Genomic DNA, 14,530 nt, shown 5'->3' on the forward strand with positions numbered 1-14,530 from the left:
AATAAATAAATAAATCACAAGTTAACTTTTAAAATACGCCATTTATACCTGTTGTCTATTTCTGAATCCTTCTCCTTCATCCCCAAAAAACTCTACCAAAACTATCTTGAAGCCTGTAATTGCAGCACTTTCGGGGGCCGAGGCAGGCAGATCAACTGAGGTCAGGAGTTTGAGACCAGCCTGGCTAATATAATGACATCCCGTCTCTACTAAAAATATAAAAATTAACCAGGTATGGCGACACACACCTGTAATCCCAGATACTAGCGAGGCTGAGACACGAGAATCTCTGGAACCCAGGAGGCAGAGCTTGCAATGAGCTGAGATCATGCTACTGCACTCCAGCCTGGGCAACAGAATGAGACTCTATCTCAAAACAGAAAAAAAAGAAATGTGGTATACATCTACCATGGAATACTACTCGGCCATAAAAAGGAATGAAGTAATGGCATTCGAAACAACCTGGATGGAGTTAGAGACCATTATTCTAAGTGAAGTAACTCAGGAATGGAAAACCAAACATTGTATGTTCTCACTTATAAGCAGGAGCTAAGCTACAAGGACACAAAGGCAAATGAATGATATAATGGGCTGGGCGTGGTGGCTCAAGCCTGTAATCCCAGCATTTAGGGAGGCCGAGGCGGGTTGACCACCTGAGGTCAGGAGTTCGACATCAGCCTGGCCAACATGGTGAAACCCCAAGAAAGAAAACAAAAGGGAAGAAAGAAGAGAAGTGAAGAGAAGGAGAAAAAGAGAGAGAGAAAGAGAGAGAGAGAAAGAGAGAAAGAGAAAAGAGAGAGAGAGAGAGAAAGAAAGAGAGAAAGAAAGAAAGATATAATGGACTTTGGGAACTCAGGGGGGAAGTGAGGGGGGATAAGAGACTACATACGGCCAGGCACAGTGGCTCATGCCTGTAATTCCAGCACTTTGGGAGGCCAACACGGGCAAATCATGGAGTCAGGAGTTTGACACCAGCCTGACCAACATGGTAAAATCCCATTTCTACTACAAACACAAAAATTAGTTGGGCGTGGTGGCTCGAGCCTGTAATCCTAGCTACTTGGGAGGCTTAGGCACAAGAATTGCTTGAACCCAGGAGGCGGAGGTTGCAGTAAGCCAAGATTGCGCCACTGCACTCCAACCTGGGAGACAGAGCAAGACTCCATCTCAAAAAAAAAAAAAAAAAAAAGACTACATAAACACTGGGTACAGAGTACACTGCTCAGGTGATGGGTGCACCAAAAACTCATAAATCACTACTAAAGAAGTTTTCCATGCAACCAAATGCCCACTACCTGTTTCCCTAGAACTATTGAAATAAAAATAAAAAGCAGAGACATGTTCTGTACAGTATACACCTTAACAATTTAAGAACCCAAACTAGGCTGGGCTCAGTGGCTCATAACCGTAATCTCAGTCTTTTGGGAGGCCGATGCCAGAGAGTCACTCAAGGGCAGGGGTTTGAGACCATCCTCGTCAAAAAAGCAAGAGCTATCTCTATGAAAAAACTTAAAAGTCAGCCAGGTGTGATAGCATGTGCCTGTAGTCCTAGCTACTCAGGAGGCTAAGCCAGGAAGAATGCTTAAACCCAGGAAGGAACTTAAGGATACAGTGAGCTATGATCACAACACTACACTCCAGCCTGGACAACAGAGCAAGACCCTGACCATAAGAAAAAACCAACTGGCAGGGTGTGGTGACATATGCCTGGAGTCCCAGCTATTCGGGAGGTTGAGGCAGGAGGATCACTTGAGCTCAGGAATTCAAGGCCAGCCTGGGCAATATATCTTGTCTCTAATTATAACATATTTAAAAAAATAAGTGGAGCAAAACCAACATCTGGCTCAGTGCAGCAGCCACTGAGGTGTCCCTGGCCAGTGTCCTTCTACCTGTCCACAAGCATGGGGAACATCATTGCCAACCTCTCCAAGGGCCTTTTTGGCAAAAAGCAAATGCACATCCTCATGGTGGGCCTGGATGCTGCGGGGAAGACCATGATACTGTACAAGATTAAGCTGGGCGGGATTGTGACCACCATTCCCACCATAGGCTTCAATGTGGAAACCGTGGAGTACAAGAACATCAGCTTCACTGCGTGGGATGTGGGTGGCCAGGACAAGATACGGCCTCTGTGGCACCACTACTTCCAGAACACACAAGGCCTGATCTGGCCCGTGAGGAGCTCGTAAGGATGCTGGCTGAAGATGAGCTCCGGGATGCTGTCCTCTTGGTGTTCGCCAACAAGCAGGACCTTCCCAACACCATGAATGCGGCCGAGACCACAGACAAGCTGGGGCTGCACTCCCTACGCCACAGGAACTGGTACATTCAGGCCACCTGCGTCACCAGCAGCGAAGGGCTCTATGAAGGACTGGACTGGGAACCAGAAGTGAATGCGACCACCCTCCCTCTCACTCCTCTCACCCTGTGCTTTACTCTCATGTGGCAAACATGCGGCTCATGGTGTAAGTGCCAGAAGCTGCCTCCATGGTTTGGTTACCATGTGCATCGCACCATACTGTAAATGTGGCAGATGCAGCCTGCGGCTAGAGTTTTTATTTAAATAGTTTTTGTCTCCAATGAGGCAGTTTCTGGTACTCCTATGCAATATTACTCAACTTTTTTTATTGTAAAAAGAAAAATCAACTCACTGTTCAGTGCTGAGAGGGGATGTAGGCCTGTGGGCACCTGGCCTCCAGGAATTGCTATGTTGGGAGAGCCGGGCACACTCTTGGCTTTAGAGCTGTGTTGAAATCCATTTTGGTGGTTGGTATTTAACCCAAACTCAGTGTATTTTTTTTAAATAGTTAAAAATCCAAGTCGAGAACACTTGAACACACAGACGGGAGACCCTGCCTAGCATAGATTTGCAGTTATGGCCTGGATGCCAGTCGCCAGTCTGGCTGTTCCCCTTGGGAACATGAGGCGGCGGCGTGGCAGACCGTGATCAATTCTGCATGGTCACAATAGAGATCTGCACAACTTGCTTGTTCCTGGGTCACCCTGCATTCCATAGCCATATGCTTGTCCCTGTGCCCCCATGGTTCCCAGGGGCCAGGCTGGGAGCCCACAACAGCCCCACTCTCCCACAGGCCGCCCCACCCACCTTCAGGCAGGGCCCCACCTGTCCCTCCGTCAGCATGTGGCCAGAGTGAGTCCGTCGTCCCCAGTACTCGTGCTTGCTCAGACACTTTGGCAGGATGTCTGGGGCCTCACCAGCAGGAGCGCGTGCAAGCTGGGCAGGCGGTCCGCCTAGATCCACAGCCCCTCAGGAGCACCCCACCTCCATGTGTGACGCAGTTTTCTTTCCCTCAGCCTCAGCAAGGGTCCAATTTGCCATCGAAAAAGACAACCTCTACTTTTCTATTTTGTATTTTGATTAACAGTGAAGAAGGTGGAGCTGTTATATTTATCTTGGGGAAACCTCAGAACTGGTCTATTTGGTGTCGTGGAACCTCTTACTGCTTTCAATACACGATTAGTAATCAACTGTTTTATATACTTGTTTTCAGTTTTCATTTCGACAAACAAGCACCGTAATTATAGCTATTAGAATAAAATCTCTTAACTATTAAAAAACAATTAAAAAAATAATTTTTTTAAAAAGCTGCCTTATAATAACAGGTAAAGATGAGTGTTAGAAATAAGTGAGATAGGAAGTGAGATAAGTGAGAAGAGAGATTGGAAGGTAGAAGCCAGACTATGAAAGGAAGGCTTTAACTCAGATGAGAGAGTCTGGATTTCATCTCCCCCCCCACCTTTTTTTTTTTTTTTTTTTTTTTCAAAGATGGGGTTTCACCATGTTGGTCAGGCTGGTCTTGAACTCCTGACCTCAGGTGATCCACCCGCCTCGGCCTCCAAAGTGCTTGGATCATCAGGCGTGAGCCACCACGCCCGGCCTTAGATTTCATCTCAAAAGAGAAGTCTGTTGGGATGCTTTGGCAGGGTTTTATTCAATCTCACAATGGACAGAATAACAATGAGGTTTATTCAGTACTTATTAATTTTAAAAATTGTAAAATATTTATCCTTTTCTGACTGCCTTATTTCACTCAGCATAAAGTTGTCAAGGTTCATCCACACTGTAGCATGTGTCAGATTTCCTTCCCTCCCCCCTTTTTTTTTGAGACAGAGTTGTGCTCTGTCACCCAGGCTAGAGTGCAGTGGCATGGTGTCAGCTCACTGCAACCTCTGCCTCCTAGGTTCAAATGATTCTTCTGCCTCAGTCTCCAGAACAGCTGGAATTACAGACATGTGCTACCACACCCAGCTAATTTTTTTATTTTCAGTAGAGGTGGGATTTCTCCATGTTGACCAAGCTGTTCTCAAACTCCTGGCCTCAGGCGATCCTCACACCTTGGCCTTCCAAACTGCTGGGATGACAGGCGTGAAGTGAGCCCCCGCACCAGGCCAAGATTTCCTTTTTTTTTTTGAGATTGAGTCTCATTCTGTTGTCTAGACTAGAGTACAATGGCACGATTTCGGCTCACTGCAACCCTTGCCTCCCAGGTTCAAGTGATCCTCCTGCCTCAGCCCCACTAATAGCTGAGATTACAGGCATGCAACAACTGCCCGGCTAATTTTTGTTTTTAGTTGAGAAGGAGTCTCACCATGTTGGCCAGTCTGGTCTCAAACTCCTGACTCAAGGTGATCCACCTGTCTGGCAATTTCCTTCCTTTTTAAGGCTAATATTCCATTGTATACATGTGTCAAATTTTAGTTATTCATTTATCTATGGATGGATGCTCATTAACCTCTACCTTTTGGCTACTGTGAATGCTACTATGAATATGGGGTAACTAAGTTGGTTTTAATTTTATAAAATGTACTTTTTTTTTTTTTTTTTGAGACAGGGTCTTGCTCTGTTGCCCAGGCTAGAATGAGGTGACACAATTAAGATTCAGCATCCTGGCCGGGCGCGGTGGCTCAAGCCTGTAATCCCAGCACTTTGGGAGGCCAAGGCGGGTGGATCACGAGGTTAAAAGATCGAGACCATCCTGGTCAACATGGTGAAACCCCGTCTCTACTAAAAATACAAAAAATTAGCTGGGCATGGTCGTGCGTGCCTGTAATCCCAGCTACTCAGGAGGCTGAGGCAGGAGAATTGCCTGAACCCAGGAGGCAGAGGTTGCGGTGAGCCGAGATCGCGCCATTGCACTCCAGCCTGGGTAACATGAGTGAAACTCCGTCTCAAAAAAAAAAAAAAAGATTCAGCATCCTTGACCTCCTAGGCTCAAGTCAGCCTTCCAAGCAGCTGGGACTATAGGCATGTGCCACCATACCTAATTTTTTTTATATTTTGGAAAGATAGGGTCTCACTATGTTGCCCATGCTGGTCTTGAACTCCTGGCCTCAAGCAATCCTGCCTCAGTCTCCCAAAGCGCTGGGATTACAGGTGTGAGCCACCATGTCCCCCAGCCAAAATGTACTTTTAAAAAAGAAGAGAACCTAGTCCCAGCCACTCAGGAGGCCAAGGCAGAAGGATCACTTGAACCCAGGAGTTCAGGGCTGTAGTGTGCTATAATCATACCTGTGAATAGACTCCACTCCAGCCGGGGCAACACAGCGAGACCCTGTCTTCAAAAAAAAAAAAAAAAAAAAAAGAAAGAAAGAAAGAAATTCTAAAAACCCTATACAAGTATTAAGTGTTGCTTCTAAGAAAATCTAAATCATCCAAGTTAGAAGGTAGAAAGCAAATGGAAAAGTAGTAATTGACGTAACAGTTTCAATAACGATCAATTTTAAACCGACAATGGGGCAAACTGAAAGCTGATTTGGACCACAGAACCCCCACTGGCTTAGCAATTGTCCAGGCCAAGTACATCTAGAAATAAAGGTGAAGATGGAACTAAAAACAGAAGGAAAGGATAAAAGTCTACTTAACAAGTAGATTAACACTCTCTTCTATCCTCTCTTCTGTTCAGCACAGCTGGGTCCCTCCTCCATCTGATCAGAATGCTGCTTATAAAGAAAAACAGGGTTTTTTTTTTTTAAAAACTAGGGATTGGACTAGGAATTACAAGGTACAATTGAGGGACAGGGTACAAACAATATTAACAACAAGGAGACCAAATCTACTTACTGTATATTACGACTTCAAACCCTCTCCATTCAGCTCCAAGAACACTGACAACCAAGATTCTCTCCAGCAGGGCAATGAGTAATTCTTCTTTAGGGAATCTGACCAGCACAAACACCTAAAGGCCTAACATCAGAGACTCCCAAAAAGGAACTCAGCAAGACCATTCTGCAGTAAAGACCCACAAACCTACACAAGAGCTTAAAAAATTGTTGGCCAGGTGCAGTGGCTCAAGCCCGTAATCCCAGTACTTTGGGAGGCTGAGGCTGGTGGATCTCTATTTTCTGTTTGATGTGGTCTTCAAAAAACTAACGTTTCTTGGCTATTTGCTTCTATTTAAGAGTTGAGCACTAGGCCAGGTATGGGTGGCTCATGCCTGTAACCTTAGCACTTTGGGAGGCCAAGTGGATCGACTGAGATCAGGAGTTCAAGACCAGCCTGGGAAACATGGTGAAACCCCATCTCTACTAAGACAGAAAATTAGCTGGGCATGGTGTCACTCGACTGTAATCCCAGCTACTCGCGAGGCTGAAGCAGGAGAATTGCTTAAACCCAGGAGGCAGAGGTTGCAGACAGCTGAGATCGTGCCATTGCACTCCAGCCTAGGCAACAGGGTAAGACTCCCTCTCAAAAAAAAAAAAAAAAAAAAAAAAAAAAAACCTGGGGTCTTGCTCTCTCACCCAGGCTTCAGTACACGGGTGCCATTATAGCTCACGGCAACCTTGAGCTCCTGGGTTCAAGCGATCCTCCCACCTCAGCCTCTGGAATATTTGGGATTAGAGGCATGTGTCATTGCTCCTGGCTGATAAAAAAAAAATTTTTTTTCAGCAATGAGATCTTACTGTGTTACCAGGCTGGTTTTCAACTCCTGGCCTCAAGTGATTCTCATGCCTCAGCCTTCTGACTCTGGAATTACAGGTGTGTACCACCTCACCTTGTTTGGACATTTTATTAGACTTCCTGATTTTATTTCATCTGGTCTCTTTTCTATTTTCTTATGCTTCTGTTTTAATTCTCATAAGATTTTTCTCAACTTTCTTCCATTCTATTATTTTTTTCTGCTATCATTTTAATTTTTCTTTTTTTGAGCCGGGGTCTTACTCTGTCACCCAGGCTGGAGTGCAGCGGTGTGGGACCACAGGTATGTGCTACCAAGCCCAGCTATTTTTCTATTTTTGGTAGAGATGGCATTTTGCCATGTTGCCTAGGCTCATCTCGAATTCCTGAGCTCATGTGATCCGCCCAGCCTCAGCCTTCCAAATTGCTAGGATAAGGGGCATAAGCCACCGTTCCAGGCCTTACCATTTCAAATAGTGTTAATTAATTAACTCATTCATTAAATGAAAGGTACAGGTAGGTGGATGGCCTGAGGTCGGGAGTTGGAGACCAGCCTGACCAACATAGCAAAACCCTGTCTCTACTAAAAATACAAAAATCAGCCGGGCGCGGTGGCTCACGCCTGTAATCCCAGCACTTTGGGAGGCCGAGGCGGGTGGATCACGAGGTCAAGAGATCGAGACCATCCTGGTCAACATGGTGAAACCCCGTCTCTACTAAAAATACAAAAATTCAGCTGGGCATGGTGGCGTGTGCCTGTAATCCCAGCTACTCAGGAGGCTGAGGCAGGAGAATTGCCTGAACCCAGGAGGTGGAGGTTGCGGTGAGCCGAGATCGTGCCATTGCACTCCAGCCTGGGTAACAAGAGCGAAACTCCGTCTCAAAAAAAAAAAAAAAAAAATACAAAAGTCAGACAGACGTGGTGGTGTGCACCTGTAGTTCCAGTTATTCAGGAGGCTGAGGCATGAGAATCACTTGATCCTGGGAGTGATTGTGCAGTGAACCAAGACTAGCCACTGCACTCCATCCTGGACAACAGAGTGAGACTTTGTCTCAAAAAAAAAAAAAAAAAAAAAAAAATCACCACCTAAAGAAATATGAATAAACTATGGCCTTGAGTAAATAACAATGTATCACTATTGGTTCATTAATGTGAAAAATATATCATACATGAAAGGTGTTAAGGTTAGGTGCAGTGGTTCATCCCTGTAATACCAGCACTTTGGGAGGCCAAGGTGGGTGGATCACAAGGTCAGGAGTTCAAGACCAGCCTGGACAAGACAGTGAAACCCCATCTCTTTTTTCTTTTCTTTTCTTTTTTTTTTTTAAATGATTCAGTTCTCCATAGAGACTGCCAAAAATTGCCAACGCCGACTATATTTCAAGTCGTCGTGGTGGGGTATTGGGAAAAGTTTCCAATTAGCAATAATTGCACCTCAGCTAAACCTCATGGGCTACGATACTGCCACTGTGCAAAGCTGTGAAACCCCATCTCTACTAAAAATATAAAAATTAGCAGAGCATGGTGGCGGGCACCTGTAATCCCAGCTACTTGGGAGGCAGGGAATTGCTTGAACCTGGGAGGCGGAGGTTGCAGTGAGCTGAGATCATGCCACTATACTCCAGCCTGGGCGATAGAGCAAGACTCTATAAAAAAAGAAAAAAAGGTATTAATAGAGAAAAACTAGGTGTAGGTGTACGAAAACTGTACTATCCAATTTTTCTGTAAATCTGGAACTATTCCAAAATAAAATTTATTTTAGAAAAAAGAATGGGGCCTTTTTGTCCGACATCTTAGCACGGTTGTAGTGTTCGCCGCTGCTCTCCGAGCTTCGCAATGCCGCCCAAGGACGACAAGAAGAAGAAAGATGCCGGAAAGTCGGCCAAGAAAGACAAAGACCCAGTGAACAAATCCGGGGGCAAGGCCAAAAAGAAGAAGTGGTCCAATGGCAAAGTTCGGGACAAGCTCAATAACTTAGTCCTGTTTCACAAAGCTACCTATGACAAACTCTGTAAGGAAGTTCCCAACTATAAACTTATAACTCCAGCTGTGGTCTCTGAGAGACTGAAGATTCGAGGCTCCCTTGCCAGGGCAGCCCTTCAGGAGCTCCTTAGCAAAGGGCTTATCAAACTGGTTTCAAAGCACAGAGCTCAAGTAATTCACACCAGAAATACCAAGGGTGGAGATGCTCCAGCTGCTGGTGAAGACGCAAGAATAGGTCCAACCAACTGTACATTTGGAAAAATAAAACTTTATTAAATCAAAAAAAAAAAAAGAAAAGAAAAGAAAAAAGAATGGGAAAGCCATGTACTAATATGTACTAATATCCTAGAGATCTTTTCATAAGTACTTATAGGATATGCTGTTAAGAGAAAAAAAATCTGATACATTTTATGTAAGGAAAAAGAGAATAAGGCCCGGTGTGGTGGCTCACATCTGTAATGCCAGTACTTTCAGAGGTTGAGGTGGACGGACCACTTGAGGCCAGGAGTTCAAGACCAGCCTGGCCAACATGGTAAAATCTCGTCTCTACTAAAAATACAAAAATTAGCCAGGCATGGTGGCAGGCGCCTGTAATCCCAGGTACTCAGAAGGCTGAGGCAGGAGAATCTCATGATCCCAGGAGGGGGAGGTTGCAGTGAGTCAAGATCGCACCATTGCACTCCAGCCTGAGTGACAAGAATGAAACTTGGTCTCAAAAAAAAAAAGAAGAAGAAGAAATTATATTCAGGCCGGGGGCAGTAGCTCACATCTGTAATCCCAGTATTTCCAATGTGGGCAGATTACGAGGTCAGGAGTTAAAGACCAGCCTGGCCAGCAACGTGAAACCTGGTCTCTACTAAAAATACAAAAAAGTAGCTGGGCATGGTGACGCAGGCTTATAGTCTCAGCTACTCGGGAGGCTGAGGCAGGAGAATTGCTTGAACCGAGGACACAGAGGTTGCAGTGACCTGATACTGTGCCATCGCACTCCAGCCTGGGTGACACAGTGAGACTCCATCTCAAAAAAAAAAAAAATTATATATTCATATTTGCTTGTAGAAACCCTGGACTATACAGAAGAAACTAATATATATAATTACTAAAAAAAGAAACAAGGTTGGCCAGGCATGGTGGCTCACACCTGTAATCCCAAAACTTTGGGAGGCTGAGGCAGGTGGATCACCTGAGGTCAGGAGTTTGAGACCAACCTGGCCAACATGGTGAAACCCCATATCTACTAAAAATACAAAAATTAGATGGGTGTGGTGGCAGGTGCCTGTAAAACCAGCTACTTAGGAGGCTGAGGCAGGAGAATCGCTTGAACCTAGGACACAGAGGTTGCAGTGAGCCAATATTGTGCGACTGCACTCCAGCCTGGGTGATAAAAGTGAAACTCAATCTCAAAAAAAAAAAAAAAGAAGTAGGCCGGGCGCGGTGGCTCAAGCCTGTAATCCCAGTACTTTGGGAGGCCGAGGCGGGTGGATCACGAGGTCAAGAGATCGAGACCATCCTGGTCAACATGGTGAAACCCCGTCTCTACTAAAAATACAAAAAAAATCAGCTGGGCATGGTGACACATGCCTGTAATCCCAGCTACTCAGGAGGCTGAGGCAGGAGAATTGCCTGAACCCAGGACGTGGAGGTTGCGGTGAGCCGAGATTGCGCCATTGCACTCCAGCCTGGGTAACAAGAGTGAAACTCCGTCTCAAAAAATAAATAAATAAATAAACAAATAGGCTTAAGCTATTAGTAAATGTCCCTTCCATAAAACTCAATGCTTGCATTACTCCTATGTAGCTTTAAGTTCTACCTTTTTTTTTTTTTTTTTTAGATGCAATCTCACTCTGTCACCCAGGCTGGAGTGCAATGGAGTGATCTCGGCTCACTGTAACCTTCGCATCCCGGGCTCAAGTGATTCTCCCGTCTCAGCCTCCCAAGTAGATGGGATTACACTATCATGCCCAGCTAATTTTTTATATTTTTGGTAGAGACAGGGTTTCACCATGTTGGCCAGAATGGTCTCCAACTCCTGACCTCAAGCAATCGGCCTGCCTCGGCCTCCCAAAGTGCTGGAATTACAGGTGTAAGCTACCGCACCCAGCCTTAGCTCTACTTTTAAAAGCAGCTGCACTCATCATACTATACAGTATTAGGTATTGTATATCTCTTCCCTGACAAAATGTAAATTTCTTTTTTTTTTTTCTTTTTTGGGACGGAGTTTTGCTCTTGTTACCCAGGCTGGAGTGCAATGGCGCGATCTCGGCTCACCACAACCTCCGCCTCCTGGGTTCAGGCAATTTTCCTGCCTCAGCCTCCTGGGTCGCTGGAATTACAGGCACGCGCCACCATACCCAGCTAATTTTTTGTATTTTTAGTAGAGACGGGGTTTCACCTTGTTGACCAAGATGGTCTCGATCTCTTGACCTCGTGATCCACCCGCCTCGGCCTCCCAAAGTGCTGGGATTACAGGCTTGAGCCACCGCGCCCGGCCACAAAATGTAAATTTCTTAAGAGTAGGCACCAAACCACCTGACACTGTAGCAATTTTCAATAAACATTTATTAAATTAAAATACTTACTGAGCACCTCTTATGTGCCTGGCACTCTTCTAAATGTTTTGCAATATTTGACTAGTTTAAACTTCACAATAACTCTACAATAGGTCTATTATCTTTATCTTATAGATAAGAAAAATGAAACATAAAGAGATGCTGAGTAACGTGCCAAAGGTTAATAGCCACTGCTAAAACATGAAACCTATATTCACTCTCCATCTCTACTAGTCCTCTAGTGCTCTAAATCATTAACTCTACTGTTTAGTTTTAAGGCTTCAGAACGAGATATGAAAAACTGGCAACATGATAATAGGAGATACAATTGGCTTGATATTCCCTAACCCAGCAGTTTACAAAGAGTGGTCCACTGACCCCTTGGGATCTTCCAATACGCTTCAGGAGGTCCACAAACTCCTGGATGTCAAAACCATTTTCATAACACTAAGATGTTATTTAAAGTGGCATGTTCTGAGGAAAATAAATAAATAATTTTTTAAAAAAGATGTTATTTGATTTTTTCACTCTTATTCTCTTGCAATGTATTATGGAGTTTCCCAGTGCCTACACGATGTGTAATATTACAGGACTGAATGCATAAGCAGCTATGAGAATCCAATTGTCTTCTATTAAGTCAGGTATTACAGAGATTGCAAATATGTAAAACAATCCCACTCTCACTAAATCTCTGTCTGGAAAATGATGTTAACATGAAGGCTGGGCATGATGGCTCATGCCTGTAATCCCAGTACTTTGGGAGGCCAAGGCAGGAAGGTCACTTGAGGCCGGGAGTTTGAGATCAGCCTGGCCAACACAGCAAAACCCTGTCTCTACTAAAAAGACAAAAAATTAACCTGGCATTGCCTTTGCATCATCAAGAAAGATACATTAAAAAAAAAAAAAAAGAAGTAATAATTTACCAGGCATGGTGCTGTGTGCCTGTGGTCCCAGCTACTCAGGAAGCTGAGGCATGAGAATTGCTTGAACCCGGGAGGCACTCACTCCAGCATGGGCAACAGAGGGAGACTGTCAAAAAAATATATATATACGTTAACATACAATGGGTTTATTACTATTATTTTATTTATTTATTTGTTTATTTATTCGCGACAGGGTTTCGCTCTTGTTGCCCAGGCTGGAATGCAAAGGCACAATCTCGGCTTACTGAAACCTCCACCTCCCAGGTTCAAGCGATTCTCCTGCTTCAGCCTCCTAAGTAGCTGGTTTTACAGGTGCCCGCTACCACACCTGGCTAATTTTTTTCTATTTTCAGTAGAGAAAGGGTTTCACCATATTGGCTAGGCTGGTCTCAAACTCCTGGCCTCAAGTGATCTGCCTGCCTCGGCCTCCCAAAGTGCTGGGATTATAAGCGTGAGCCACTGCATTCGGCCCTATTATTTTTTAATCTATTAAATATTTTTAAATTTTCTGTTTTCAGTACAGTAAATGTTGATATGAACTACATAAACAAAAACTAGGCACAATGGCATGTGCTTATAGGCCCAGCTACTAGGGAGTGTGTGGCAGGAGGAGAGCTTAAAACAAGGCTGCAGTGGGCCATGATTGCCCCTGTGAACAGTCACTGCATCCAAGGAGAAGGGGGAAGGAGGAAGAAAGAAGGAAGAGGAAAGGGGGAAGGAAAGGAGAAGGGGAAAAGGGGAAGGTGGAGGGAAGGAAGAAGGAGGGAGAAGGGAGAAGGAATCGAAAAGGAAGAGGAAGAAGAGGAAGAGGAAGAAGAAGGAGAAAAGAACAAGAGGAGGAAGAGTAGGAGGAAGAGGAGGAAGAGGAAGGGGAGGAGGAAGAAGAGAAAGAGGAGGAAGAACAACAACAACTACATTAACAGAGTTCTTTAGGATCCTGAAAAATTTGTAAGAGCAGAAAGAGGTCTTGGGGAAAAAAAGTTTTAAAAACCACTGATCTAGCCAATATAAAATGTTTAGTACTGGCCGGGTGTGGTGGCTCACACCTATAATCCCAGCATTTTGGGAGGCTAAGGCGGGAGGATCTCTCCAGCTCAAGAGTTTGAGACCAGCCTAGGCAACATGGTAAAACCCCATCTCTACAAAACAATACAAGATTAGCCTGTAGTCCGGGCTACTTGGGAGGCTCACTTGAGCCTGGGAGGCAAAGGGTGCAGTGAGCCAAGACGGCACCACTGCACTCCAGCCTGAGTGACAGAGCCAGATCCTATCTCAAAAGAAAAACAACTGGTCAATACTGCTGGTCTCTGACAGTAAGATATCTTTTCCTTATCTAACATATTGCAATTTGATCAAAATTGATGTGAGGAAAAAAAGGCAATATACAGGGAAAAAAGCAGTAGCAGGCTGAGTATGCACTTTTCTCTGCCATTACATCTCCTAATTTATAATTGGTAACATATATATAAAATTTTCTACTGTAAACCACTGAGTGACATTACTAAAAGTGTCTCTGCATCTCAAGACAATAGCCAGAGGTCGTAACACAAGAGACTTCTCCAGGAAACTTACAGTTGTGTATTTCAACATTCTTTTATTTATTTATGAGACAGCGTCTCAAAAAAATATTTATGAGTCAGAGTCTCATAAATAAAAGAATGTTGAAATACACAACTGTAAGAGAGAGTCTCACTCTGAGGCCCAAGCTGGAGTGCAGTGGGGAGATCTTGGCTCACTGCAACCTCCACCTTCCAGATTCAAGCTATTCTCCTGCCTCACCCTCCTTAGTAGCTAGTATTACAGGCACACGCAACCATGCCCAGCTAATTTTTGTCTTTTTAGTAGAGATGGGGTTTCGCCACATTGGCCAGGCTGGTCTCGAACTCCTGACCTCAGATGATCTACCCGTCTCAGCCTCCCAAAGTGCTGAGATTACAGGCGTGAGCCACCAGGTCCGGCTGAACATTCCTTTATTAAACTGTAAGAATTTATCCAAGGTTAAGATTGATGTCATTAACCCAATCTGCTTCATGTACTGACACAATTCATTTAATTACAGAGCATAGTATTTTAAATAAATAAATACACACACACACACACACACACACACACACAGCCCCACATACATACATACATATATATATATTTTTTTTTTTTT

General features: G+C 44.5%; 2 protein-coding genes, 1 non-coding gene and 1 pseudogene across 4 annotated transcripts in view; 2 read left to right on the plus strand and 2 right to left on the minus strand.

The window, feature by feature from the left end:
- The window catches only part of RAB6A (RAB6A, member RAS oncogene family), a 102,804-nt gene that overhangs the window by 78,548 nt on the left and 9,726 nt on the right, over positions 1-14,530 (minus strand). The window lies entirely within an intron of this gene.
- On the plus strand, positions 1,765-2,524 carry LOC116536965 (annotated as a pseudogene).
- LOC116537135 lies at positions 8,256-8,396 on the minus strand. The gene has a single exon (XR_004262975.1). It is a non-coding gene; the product is annotated as a U4 spliceosomal RNA (small nuclear RNA).
- The window catches only part of LOC116537043 (40S ribosomal protein S25-like), a 14,788-nt gene continuing 8,932 nt past the window's right edge, over positions 8,675-14,530 (plus strand). Inside the window, exon 1 of the mRNA XM_032259025.1 lies at positions 8,675-9,147. Coding sequence (XP_032114916.1) covers positions 8,754-9,147 — 394 coding nt within the window. The 5' untranslated portion in view covers positions 8,675-8,753. The remainder of the gene's footprint in view (positions 9,148-14,530) is intronic.

This window comes from Sapajus apella, unplaced genomic scaffold (assembly GCF_009761245.1).
Source record: "Sapajus apella isolate SASKATOON/1434 unplaced genomic scaffold, GSC_monkey_1.0 scaffold106, whole genome shotgun sequence".
In the NCBI taxonomy this organism is placed as follows: Eukaryota; Metazoa; Chordata; class Mammalia; order Primates; family Cebidae; genus Sapajus; species Sapajus apella.